This window comes from Lepidochelys kempii, chromosome 21 (genome assembly GCF_965140265.1).
Source record: "Lepidochelys kempii isolate rLepKem1 chromosome 21, rLepKem1.hap2, whole genome shotgun sequence".
NCBI classification, from domain to species: Eukaryota; Metazoa; Chordata; order Testudines; family Cheloniidae; genus Lepidochelys; species Lepidochelys kempii.
The window spans coordinates 7,308,123-7,320,873 of NC_133276.1; the positions used below are offsets into that span (position 1 = coordinate 7,308,123).

At 44.4% G+C, this 12,751-nt stretch overlaps 2 protein-coding genes across 5 annotated transcripts in view; one reads left to right on the top strand and one right to left on the bottom strand.

Moving 5' to 3' along the window:
- RBBP5 (RB binding protein 5, histone lysine methyltransferase complex subunit) overlaps positions 1 to 12,751 on the top strand; it is a 174,567-nt gene that overhangs the window by 38,805 nt on the left and 123,011 nt on the right. The gene's annotated exons all lie outside the window — the stretch shown is intronic.
- The window catches only part of CNTN2 (contactin 2), a 51,323-nt gene continuing 39,122 nt past the window's right edge, over positions 551 to 12,751 (bottom strand). The window contains exons 17-23 of the mRNA XM_073319998.1: positions 12,033 to 12,103; positions 11,285 to 11,519; positions 10,696 to 10,811; positions 9,830 to 10,016; positions 8,895 to 9,007; positions 8,629 to 8,797; positions 551 to 7,720 (exon numbers count right to left, since the gene is read on the bottom strand). Coding sequence (XP_073176099.1) covers positions 7,611 to 7,720; positions 8,629 to 8,797; positions 8,895 to 9,007; positions 9,830 to 10,016; positions 10,696 to 10,811; positions 11,285 to 11,519; positions 12,033 to 12,103 — 1,001 coding nt within the window. The 3' untranslated portion in view covers positions 551 to 7,610. The remainder of the gene's footprint in view (positions 7,721 to 8,628; positions 8,798 to 8,894; positions 9,008 to 9,829; positions 10,017 to 10,695; positions 10,812 to 11,284; positions 11,520 to 12,032; positions 12,104 to 12,751) is intronic.

Genomic DNA, 12,751 nt, shown 5'->3' on the forward strand with positions numbered 1-12,751 from the left:
ACCTGGAAGTATCTTGCACTTTTATAGGGCCCTTGTTCCAGTGATACCCAGAATGCTTGACAGACACTTGACCAAATTCAGATGCCATGTAAGTAACTCCCACAGAAGTCAGTGTTTAGGTTCAGGCTGAATTTGGGCCTCGGTATGTATTGTGGATTTTGCTGCATCCACCTCTAAAATGCAGGTGCAAGTCTCTGCCACCAATTTTGGAGAAAAATTAGAGGAAGTGTCCCTACATCCCGGGATGTCTAGCAGTAGACAATTACCTGAGATGGAACTTGGCCAGAACATCAGCACAGTCTCATTACTGGACTGTTTTTTGGTGGAAAAACCCACCACTCTCTTTTACAAAGTTGTTTGCCAAGTGACAGTCAGCCTTTCATTTTGTGTGAGCTTAGTGCTTTCAAATGCTCTTTAACTTAGCCACACAACCGATCCAGCTTCCGCTGCAAGCTTTCCAATCCCATTCTCAGCTCTCTAAACAAGCCGTTCTGTAATCCTTAACTGCGTTTAAAGCTGCATATAAATCCTTTGGACTCAAGCAGGTGTCTAAAGCCTCTGAAGATCTTTATTTACGAACTGCGTGCTACTGTAGCCAATAAATAACTTTAATTACAGTAAATACAGTATGTTTACAATGTTACCTTTTTGTTTTTCTTAAAAAAATAGTGTACAACAAAATTGAGAAGAAAACTGCCCCTGTTCCTGTATAGTGAAGTCAGATTAAAATATTCACAGCAGAGAGTTAAACCAGTTAATACAGGGGGAGCCTTGCAGGTTAAATGCAGATGGGATCTTAAAATAATTAGCGGAGTGTGATTCGAGTGCCTGGGCAAGGTACAAAACGATTCCCTGGGCAAGGTACAAAACGGTCTCCCATCCAACACAAAAACACAGAGGGACCCATTCTTCTCTGTTGCATTGCTGTAAAGCTGAAGTAGTTCCACTGAAGTACTCCAGATTTACATCCATGTACTAGTGTGCAGAATTTTGGCCAGAGGACATAATTGGAAGCCTAACGCTTGGTGTTGAAAATCATATCGTATCAGTTGGAAGATTATATCATGTTACCTAATTTAAAATATCAGTAAGTCACTGCTGTGTAACATGTGTCACTTGAGGATATCCGAGAACTTCACACCTGTTACTGAAGCTCACAACTCCCCTGTGAGGTAGGTATTACTATAGATGAGTACAACAGACTCAGCAAAGTGACACTTCTCAGAGAGCTGGTGGCAGTGCTGTAACAGAACCCAGGAATCTTGACTCCTGGTCCCCTGCATTAATCCCTAAATCACAATTAAATGCAGGGGATTCCTAATGAGGCAGGAAATTGGTTTGCAGCTTAATGCCAGAGTGTAAAGCCAACACATCCATTTAAACTACTTTGAAGCCAAGTTGTTTTTCTCTCCTTGCTTTGAACCCCACCCCTGACAGCCTGAGGCAGCCCTGTTCAATTTCACACACGCCCCTTTGTTCCTTTCCTCCCTTTTGAGGGCTCTGGCTGAGTCTGTTATGCTATTTCACATAGTTTAGACCCTGTTTGAATATCCACCCGTGCTGCTTTGGCCTTGTCTTCACGAGGAAAAACGGTGTGGGTTTATTACCAGGTGTTAGCTAACTGCTAATAACTAATATGTAGTGAACTCGTAGTGTAGATAAAGGAGTTGTATTTTTAACACATGGTAACAGGCTGTACTAGTACAGGTTGTACTGCCTTATCCCCAGTAGGCTTCTACTATGTGTTAGCAAACTCTCTAAGCCTGAAATTGGCCCTTTGCCCCTAGCTGAATGCAAAAGGGTCATTTTTCTTCCCACACTCTGCTTCTACCTTCATCCACAATATTTCAGTGACATCTTGCTGCTCTGTTGCTCTTTAAACCATCCGCTTCCTTTCCCTCTCTGCCACTTCCCTCCTTGAGATCAAGAGGGAACAAAACCCCACAAACCAACGGAAAGAAACTGAGGGGGAGAAAATACTCATTGATTTAAAAATCCATAGATAAGATGCAGCAGTCACAATGTATTGTGTTTTCAATCTGCAAAATACTTTGCAAATGTACACTAATGAATCACCGGTGCTGTAGGTTAGTTTAATTATCCCACAACAGACTCGCACAGAGGTGAAATGACTTGCTCAGCGCTACAGATGGACACAGTGTTGGAACAAGCATTAGATCTTGGGAGTTCCTTGTTCCAAGTCCTCTGCTCTGGCCACTGGATCACACATTTCTATTTGTGTGTACAGTACAGTCTTACATATACTTAAGATATTACAAAATTTTGTTTAAAAATCATGCTGAAGAATAATACTTGATAATTAATATAGCGCTTTACATTTTCAAAGCACTGTGCAAACCTTAATGAATTAAAATTGTGGACAATTGATTTTCAGGGGGGCTTAGGTACATTTGTAAATTTTAGTCTCTGTATTTTAGATATTAGAATGTATTCCCTCTATTTAGAATCTAGAGCCACACTCATGAAAACTGGTCAGTTTGTAACATTTGAAATCCAGTTCAAATAATTTGTCACATGTTGCATAAAATGTACCTGTGATATAGTTTAACAAAAATGTCTGGAAAAATGCATTAACCCCCAGGGAAAATGCTATGAGTTGCTACTATTTAAAATCCATTGGTATCTCCAAACTATAAATTCTTATTCTCTAGACCCTGTCACACTAAGATACTTTGTCTCTGACCAGGAATATCAAGTCCCTTATTTTCCTAAGGCCATAAAATTCACTAAAATTGGCACAGCTGCAGGTACAGACAGTGGCGTTTGCAAGCACTTGTTTGGGACCATGTCTAGATACAAGTGCCATTTAAATAAGTCTTTGTTAGAACAGGACAAAGATGCTGAACCTCAGTTCGTTAACTCCCTTGGAGTAACTAAATGGTGTTCACCAGTGAGAGCACCCCTCAGCCTAAAATGTAGTCAATGAAAACACATTCACATCCTATACAGATACCTACTGTCACATGCTTTAGTTTAGCTACTCTGAACTAGTCAGGGGGACACAGACATCTCGGCCCTTTTGGTGCCCTTGGAAAACAGGCCACTTTCCTCTTCCCCAGAGGTGCAACAGCCAGTTTAAATGCAATGGAAGTAGCTCACAGGCCAATCCTGCAACCCTCAGCATCAGCCTCTTGATACATGGAAGCCTAGAACTCCTGAATTCTAATCTCAGCTCATCATTGACTCTCTTGGCTGGTCATTTAACCTCTCTGCCCTAGTCTCTTCATCTGTAAGGTAGGATTAATATTTATGTACTCCACCAGCACGGGTGCAAGGATTGTTAGTTCACATTTGTGCAGTGCTTTGAAGCTACATGATGCCATATTCGAGCTAAGTATCGTTGTTGTTATGACCCTGGCTATAAATAATTCTGTGGTATTTCCACCTGGCCAGGTGGTTGATCAAGCATCAGGACTGATCCAGCTCCAAATCTCTAAGCTTTCAAGCAAGATTTTATTCCTAAATTCACCTTTGCCCCAGCTCCACTGGGACAAAGAATGAAGGCCCAAGAAAACTCTGATATGAGATAACAAAGTGAGGCATTATTAATAACACAAAATAATTTGCAAAGCAAAAGAAACACGTCAATAAAATAGGTTCAGATTTTTAAACATAAAATGTACAAAAATATAGATATAATAATTTATATTTAGACAACAGCTATCATTCATAAACACTGTAACAATCCACTAGGGGGAACCAGCAGGTAATTTGTTGCTAAATAGATTATGGTGCAGAAATTCAAGCTGCGTAATTAAACAGAGGTAGCGATGGGCGGGGATCCTGGTGAGGCTATGGCCTTGTTTTCACTGCTAGAAAAGGTACATTTATTACCATGGGATAACTGGCATCCATGAGCTATTCAGATGTAAAAACACTTCAGTTTTACCATATGGTGAATAGCTCTGTACCCATTCCAGGGGCTGACCTCTCGTGTTTACCTCATGGTAATTCTAAATGCCTTGTCTTCGCTGTGTTTTTACGTTGGGGTAGCTCAGGAGTGTTAGTCACCCCGAGGTAAAAAATACACATTTTGTAGTGATGGCAAGGCCCCAGATCAGCTCCCTCTACTCTGTGTATGTCATTTCTCCTATCTGACTGGTATAACTCACTGCCCTTCATTTGGTTTCTCTCAGTGATTTATTTGTAGAGAAAACCAAGAGAGGGGAAGTCCTCCATCTTTTGTCTGGTCTCTCATTCTAACTATTTAGCAATTTTCCATGCCACTGAATTTTTCCTCTCTCCTCCACCTCTCCATATATTTCTCTCATTTTCCAAATATATTAACACCCATTCTTTATCTCAGTTCCCAGCGTTCACACTGTGTGCATGGCTTCTTGTGTAGGAATTCCGCTGGTGTACTTCCCCTCTTGCCAGAAAACAAATTGTGATGGTGTGTAGGACAGATGCTGTGCAATTATATTGGGATCTCGCTAGTGTATGCTGCCGGAATAACTCCTTTACATGGGCAGGGATTTACGCACCTAAGCTCCTAAATGCACAATAAGAGCCGGGACACACAATAGCTTTAAAAATGATTAGCTAGTGCAAGCCATCCCTGACCCCTCTATGACACTGAGGGCTGGACTGTGGTGTTTAACCTCTTGGGGAGCACTGGAAACAGAATATCTCCTGGAGCCCCCTAGTTGCGCTTTGTAGATCAATTTAAGGGTGCAGCAAACTCCCCAGTTAGGCCTGCCTGGTGTATTACTTTCCATCACTTCTTGCCCCCTTTTGGGAGAATAGCACATCTGGTCCCTGGGGGAAAGATAGCAGTAGCAGCTCTTATGTACTCTCTAGCTCAAAGGTTGCAATTCTGGCCAAGCCTTACACAGACTGTGTAAGGAAGGGCAGGGGCTATTTGGTCCCTCCTCTACTTACCAGCCCCCTTCCATCCTCACTGCACAATTCTGTGAAGTCCAGACAGAATGTAGCCCCTAGTCTCTGGACACAATCTGCATAGTTTATGAACCAGCTAGGATTGGGGGAAAAAAATACAGCTAGCAATCTTCAGGAGAAAATCACTTTTGCTACAAATCCAGAAACAAATCACCTGGAGTCTTAAAGCTTTCCCCAGGCCCCTAAGTTTTCACAATCACTCTGTGAAACATTCTTTAGCAGTGGTTTGACCCTGAGAGTCCAAGGGAAGTGTAGATGCTTAGAACTGGGCCCTAGATGCTGGATATTCATTTCACTTCCCCAGTCCTTACAAAATATGCTGTCCTTAAAGACGTGAGCCCAACCCTTCAGTCCTTACTCATGGACAAAATTCCTTTGTCTGAACAAGAGCTGCGGGTGCAGATCCAATTGACTTGATTGGCCTCAGCTACTGCAAATTAGAAGACCTTTGGAGTCCATGAAGTTATGCCAGTTTACACGAGCTCAGGATCTGGCCCCTATATTTGTGGACGTTTACGTCATCACTTCAAATCCACACAAAAAACTCCCCTTCAGTGGCAGGTCTGCATACACCAATAGTAGCAGGATCAGGCTTAGATTTTAAGGGGCAGATGTTCAAAGGCACAAAGATCTGTTGGGCTCCTAATTCTCATTGTGCCTTTGAACATCTGCCCTTAAACCAGATGTGTATTCTGATCTGAATACTTGGGGTACTGACCTGCATAAACACTTATGCATTGAGAGGATAGCACGTGGTATACTTGACCATCTTATAAGTCAAGTGTACTATTTGCTCACTGTAGATAATGACTTTCTAGTCTCATGGGATCCTTGCAGTGCTAGTGCCTCTCAGAGGCATTTTGTGAAAATACGTAGCCTTCTGAGAAGCAGTAGACTCCATGACGCTGGTAGCTGGGATGCCAGAGTCCCTTTACAGCATGTAGTTGGGATTCAAATACCCTTATACCGTTGGTAGTAGCTATTCCAAAACCCCTTACGTTCTTGTAAAGTTTTAACAGAATTTTGTCTGGTAAGTTTTGTGAAGAATTTAGCAGGCAAGAGGAAGGAATTGCTTCTAATGCTGATATGGTGCTGTTACTCCCCTGGAGAGATCCCAGCACTGAAATCTGCAGGCCCATCATGGATCAGTTCCATACACTTATTGCAGGAGGGCATGAATGCATGGCAGAGGGTCACAACAAGATTCCTCAACTAGCCTCACTGGTTCATTCTCAGCGAAGCTGGAGAGGACAAGGAATTGGGTGCCTAGCACAGAAACTGTATTTCAATCCTCCTCCTTCCCATTGCACAGTTTGGCAAATGTAACCTCCTCAGGTAATTATGGAATAAAGTTGGTCAGGTAAGCAATACCGTCAGTTATGAAGAAAGAAGATGTGGGCAAGTACCCCTGAAGACAGCCTGGGAAACACCAGAGAGAACAGCGAATCAGGTTGTGGATTACTCTGGACATGCAATCTTCTGGCATTACAAATTTTGCAAAGCAACAAACTTTTCTCAACCAGACCAGTCACTGAAACAGCTGAGCATCCTGTCACATCTGCATCCCCCCATTAGCTGGCTGTGTGCATCCCGCAAGTGAAAAGCCAGACTCACTCACTGGTTAAACCTTGATCTCACAACCGTGGGGCGTGGCTAATACTTTGGCTAGATGGAAAACATTTGCACGAGAGAGAGAAGAGTCTTCTCTGAGTCCAGAGCAACTCTGCTGCCTCAGCTATCTTTGAGTCACCAATCCTCGGTTGAATTGTCTGCATTCTTCCCCCTTTAAGGCCCCTCTCTGTGTGCCGAAGATGAATTCCTCTGAAATCGCTTTAATAGGCTGGATCTATCTCCCCAAATTTTAGATTCGAGAAAAGTAAAAAAACAAAACAAAAAACAACCCAACAACAAAACTCCCAAAGGAAAACAACAACAACAACAAAACAATCCCAGGATGTGGGTAATACTGAAGGTTGCACCTCTTAGCATAACAGCCAGGGTGACCTGTTGTACAGGATTGCAAGTCAGCCCCAGCATTGCCAGTAAGAGGCAAGTAAAACCATTTCAATTTCACCTATGATCTATTTCTTTTTCACCACCTAAGTAGTAAGCTCATCCCTCTCCTTCAGGATAGGCAGGGCACAGATATTCCTTTCTCTTGAGGCTTTTTCTCCTTGAGCTGGTTGCTGCAAAATAGCTGATTTGGCTCAGGATCTGGGAAAAGCTCCTCCAATAATATTCTCTCTTATCTTTGAACACCAGAGCTGTCAGTTCAGAGATGGCTGTGGGGTTGATATGGAGCATGCTGATAACGTTGAAATCTTCCCCTCAAAAGCTAATGTACATATTTTAAAAAAAGTCTAGTTTAGCAGTCTGGTTATTTTCATACATGGCTTCGTAAGGCAATAAACCTACTGGATAAAGTACATAAGACAGCTGGCTCCCAGAATTCACACACAATTCTTCCTCTTTTATTTTTTCTTTTAAAAAAAATCTTGTATGAAACGTTCTACTTTCTAAAAAAATGGGTGTTTCTTTTGTTTTCTTCCCCCTTACATTGATTTTGACGACCCCCTTTTTTGTAGCGCTGTTGTGGCACAAACTTGTAGTTGCAATGGCCAAATGTCGAATAGTTCCGTGCAGGCTGAGGAGGAATTGTGTCCAGTGATCCTCAATTGGATTGGCTAGCATCAGAGCTCCAAGTAGCCAATCAGAGCCAACATTACTAGAGAGTTAGTCGTAATAACGGCAGTATGCAGTGCTGGGTTGGCTGCAGAATTTTTCACCATCATACTTGTGCCTGAAAGAGAGAAGAATAAGAAACAACCGTGATGAATAATTCCCTTGTTGTACTGGTACCACCTGTTTTCTTTTTTCCCCAAGGAACCAGTGAGAATTTGGTGAAATGTTACTTCTTGGAATGCTGGATGCTGCTGTTTTATTTATTGTTGATGCATCTTGAGGAAATAATTTTGTTTACAAAGAGAATAGAATAATATTTACTGTGGGCTAAATCCTGAAGGACTCAGGCAAAACATGGAACTCAAAGGGAAACTTGCCTGAGTCGGAGCTAAGGGTGAAATCCTTGCCCCATTGAAATCCATGGGAGCTTTGCCATTGATATCAGAGTCAGGTTTTCACTGTAAACGAATATATATTGAGTACAGACTTCAAGGAGTTTGGCCGACAATGAATAACACCCAGCTTCAGTGTAGACTAAAGGGAAAGCATGATAATAGTTTGCCTGTATGTGAAGAATTCAAACAGCGAAGTGGGAGAGGGTTAACTAGGATAATCCAGCAGCCACAGCTGAGTTCTGGAAAAGGGTATTTGCAGAAAGTGCCCTTAACTAAAGCACGTGTGAAAGTAGGTCAGGTTACAGACCAGGGCTAGAGCTGCTCCTGCTTTCCCACCCCATGTGCTAGATGGAAGAAGTGGGATCTGGAGCCAGTGTTCATTCTGCTCTATGGGCCTGTGTTGGGAGAAAGACCCAGACTGAGTGCAAAATAGGCAGCGAAAGGAATGATACAGGATTAGCGCCTCTAAATTTAAATACCACCTCGGATGCACCATTGTTTCCAAGGGTCAGTAAAACGTTATGGCATAATGGCCATTTGGTACGTGACCAAGGTAAATGAGTGTCCACTTGTGGGACATGTGCAAGGGAATAAGGCAGGGAAAGGAGAAAGAAGAGCAGAGCAGACGCACCGCCATTTCTGAGGATGTGAACCTCTGCTGGGACTCCATCTCCTCCTGGCCCCGTTGCCCTAATCTGCACCAGGGCGTGAGTGGAGTCTTCAGGCACTGGGATCTCAATCTGGTTCTTGCTGGCCAGGTACAGTGTGGGAGTGGAGTGTGAGTCCTGCCGGTAGAGCATCTGTTGGAAGATACGTTTGAGTTTAGTGTCGGGGGGTCCTTCTTTGTTTTGTTCAGCACACTATGGAAGAGAAGAACTTGCTATGTGCTGCCTGTACCTTGTATCCAGTGACAGTGGACTCGTTCGCCTTTGCAACCACAGGGTCCCACATGACGCTGACACTGGAGCCAGAAAATGTCCAGGAGATGTTACCAGGTGGCCTCCTTGGGGCTAGGAGATAAAAGATGATTGAGAGTTCAGCGAGGATGAGAAACAGAAGAAAGCAAAAGGTGGGATGCTGTAGCCGAGACCAAGGGCTATCAGGTCACCTTCTGAGACCCACTGGCCAACCTGGAGGGTAGGTAGCACTAACATGGCTTGGAATAGCAGGAGAGCATTTCAGCTAGAGTCATCTGAATAAAAAACAACCCGATATAACTGGCAACAAATCAGGTTTTCCCTTTGCTGGATTTGAAATGGTTCTTTCTGATTGACTCCCAGCACACAGCTGGGAACAGTTCTCAGCTCGAAAGCATTCTTGCTCATTTGTCAAACTGTTTCTAGACCTTGTGTGTTGTGAGCTTTCACACCTTACATTCACCTCAGATCGGATTATCATTAGCTGTTTGTTTTATTTCATTGGCAACGTATTAGTAGCTGATGTCTCAAAAGCTGGCGGAGTGGGTGAGTAATAATTAATTCTAGAAGTTAGGGATTCCCTGGCTATCCTCAGGTATAAAGCATTGGTGCCTAGCTTCAGCAGCAGCTCCTCTCCGGAAAACGGGTGTTAAATTCATGCTAGAATTCAAATAGAGAGAAAATCAATAGCAATGGTTATTAGAATGATATGATTTGGGGACCAACATCTCAATCTTTCTGAGCTAAAAACAAATGCCTGATACCAGCGGAAAGCTCAGATTGACACTTCTTATTGTATATAAAACATTTTTGTCTGAGCAGATTCTAAACTGTCAAACCTTAGAATCAACCCTGGTCTTTTGCCGCTGATCCAACAGGGAGAGAATATAGCCGTTGTGTCTGGCGCTCACTCACGTGGCTTTGTTGTTGTGATGTTGGTAGAGGGACTGGCTGGCCCCGTTCCAGCCCGGTTGTAAGCTCTGACTGTCATGTGGTACTTTGTGTTGGGGTTCAGGCCTGTCACGTGAGCTGAGGTGACGAGACCTGCCGTCCTCACTCTGTCCGCTGCTGCCTCTTTATCGCCATCCTTCCAGTACCGGATCTAAACAGACGAGTACACAGAGGTTTTAGCACCTAAGCCATTGAGCCATTTGCACTTGTGAGTACCAGACCCACTCCATCCAATGCAGGAGACCTGGGTGCTGGAGCAGTTGCCTTAGGAGTCACTCTCTCTGTGCCAGAGGAGCTCAGGTGTATCAGGCTGCGGGTCATCCTGACCCCCCTCCAATTCTGTTTTTTTTTTTTTAAATTGTACCATGATTGACACATTTTCCAGAGAAGCCCTCGGAAACTCAGATTGTAGGTTGACTGCCATTTTCATACAGGGGATTATTAGCCAAACCCTGGGGCTCTTACTCAGTTTTTTACTCATGTCAGCTCCTACTGGAGTCATAGGTGCCCTCAGTATTTGGCCCTGTGCATCTTGCTCGGCCTGTGGCCAAGATCGAAGCCATTGGCTGAGGAATGGCCGGTGGCAGAAATGGGAAATCCCATCATGACCGTTTCTCTAGCGGTGCTAGTACTGGCTGCATAGAATCAGCATCGCCTACAGCAGAGTGGATGCTGGAATCCCCCGATCCCCTCCTGCGCCCTTGAAAATGGAGGCCCTGCAGCCATGTTGTTTGCTTTCACTTCCTGTAGCCTAGGGAGATAACTGAGTTGCCTCATTGTGTGCTCCAGCCTGAGTCTCAGTCCTTGTTCTAGCCCTTCCATTCCCTTACCTCGTAGCCCAGAAGGACTCCATTTGTGTCTCCCTGCTCAACGGGCTCCCACGACACGTCCATTTCCGAGGACAAAACGGCCTTGGCTGTAACCCTGGAGGGAGCCACTTTTGGTTCTGGCAAAGGACGGAAGAAAAACCCAGCAATAGAAGTCTGTTTCATGACAGCAGGTGACAGGGTCACTGCCCCGGAAGGAGTGGTTTCACGGCCAGAGGCCAGCTCTGTGGCTATGGGGTGGCTAGAGAAGGCACTGCTCACTGGAGGCAACATTAATTGAAGCTGTGAATGTGGATTTTATGTAACCAGGAGGGCAGCCTGGCTTGGGGTGGTGTGCGACAGGAGCTCTTGGGAGCTGAATGTCTCTTCTTCTGCAGTGGGTGTATCCTTGTAGGTGCACTTAGGAGAACGTGTGTGTTTGTATTACAAGGCACTATGTGAGCACTTCTAGCCTGATCCTCAAACCAAGGTCAACCGACCTTCTAATAACAGGAAACAATTCCTAGCAGTGATATCTATTAGACTGGAATAGCTTCTCTCAGAAGAAGCAATAGCAGGCGCATCAGACGGAGTCACCACAGTCCCTCCTTACCTTCCTCTGCAGAGTACACGATGGCAGTCAGGCTCTCCGGTCCCTCCCCCTTCCTGTTGTATGCTTTGATTTTCACTTCAAATGGGGTGTAGGGCCCAATGCTCTCGTTGCGGTAAACGTAGTGCAGCGATTCTGGGTGGGGCACCTGTGCAGTCTTCCACGCCTGGGTGCCTTGCTTGCGGAACGACAGGATGTATCCAAAACCATCTCCGTTCTGGTACTCCCGCAGCATTGGCTACGATATGGGGCAAGATCAAACGGAGACATTGGCCCGGCGCTCATTTTATACCCATAGTGCATGCAATAGATTTGATCTACACAGTAGACGGAATTCTGCCCTTGGGTGTGTGTGTGCAAATCCCACTGAAATGGCTCTGTAGTACAGCATCAACGCCACTGCAGTGTTGCTAAGTCTTGCAGTGTTACCACAAGTCTTGTGATATTTTGTGTGTTCTTATGGCCTCTGCTCCTGGAGTCTTGTGACAGTCACAAGAAAATAGCCCACATCCTTTATATTTGTATAGAAAGGCCTGTATCTGCTCCCTCTAGAGTCTGCAGTGGAATCAGGATCATATCAAAGTGGTAGTTTACATACCCCCCCTTTTTCTTCCATCTTTGCTTTCATCTCCTTTTCAACCCCATTCTCTGTTTTGTCTCCCTTTGTAGTGCCTCTCTGCTCCCTTTTCAGAGCCAAGCCTGTCTCCCTTTTTCTGCACTCTTTGTTGGCCTGTGCCTGCTGCCAACTTACCGTCCAGTTGATGATGAGCTCACCGGGGGCCCCTCCTCCTCCACTGAGCCCAGATGGTGCCACAGTAGGGGCTGTTATATTCCCCCAGAAAGAGAAGGAATGTGTGAGTTTAAAAACAAAACAGTGAAAGAAAAGCACCCATGCTTCAAAACCTGGGAAAAACCAACTTCCATCAACTCTCAAACCTGCGCTGGCCCATCTGGTTCTAACTGTTAATACTGAAGGTATTTTAGGTATGATTTTCAGAGCTTCTGAACTCCAACAGTCCTTACTAAGTTCAGCTGGAGATATGAGTTTTCAGAGCCTGTGAAAACCAAGCCCTAAAAGGTATAGCATGGGTGAAATTGTGTTAGGTGTGAGCTGCCAGTTCACCACACACATTCAGAGCATTTCTTGTGCCAATCTTGCACTTCAAGCTCCTGAGCAATACGACCAAGAGTAGTACTGATTTAATATACAGTAAGCTGTCCACAGGGGACTTCACCCTGTCCTTGCAGTGGGTTGGACAGTGGTTCTCAACCTTTCCAGACTACTGTACCCCGTGTAGGAGACTGATTTGGCTTGCGTACCCCCAAGTTTCACCTCATTTAAAAACTGCTTGCTTACAAAATCAGACATAAAAATACCAAAGTGACACAGCTCACTATTATTGAAAAATTGCTGATGTTCTCATTCTTATAAAATAAATTCTGACACCCCCGCCTGATTGAGAAACACTG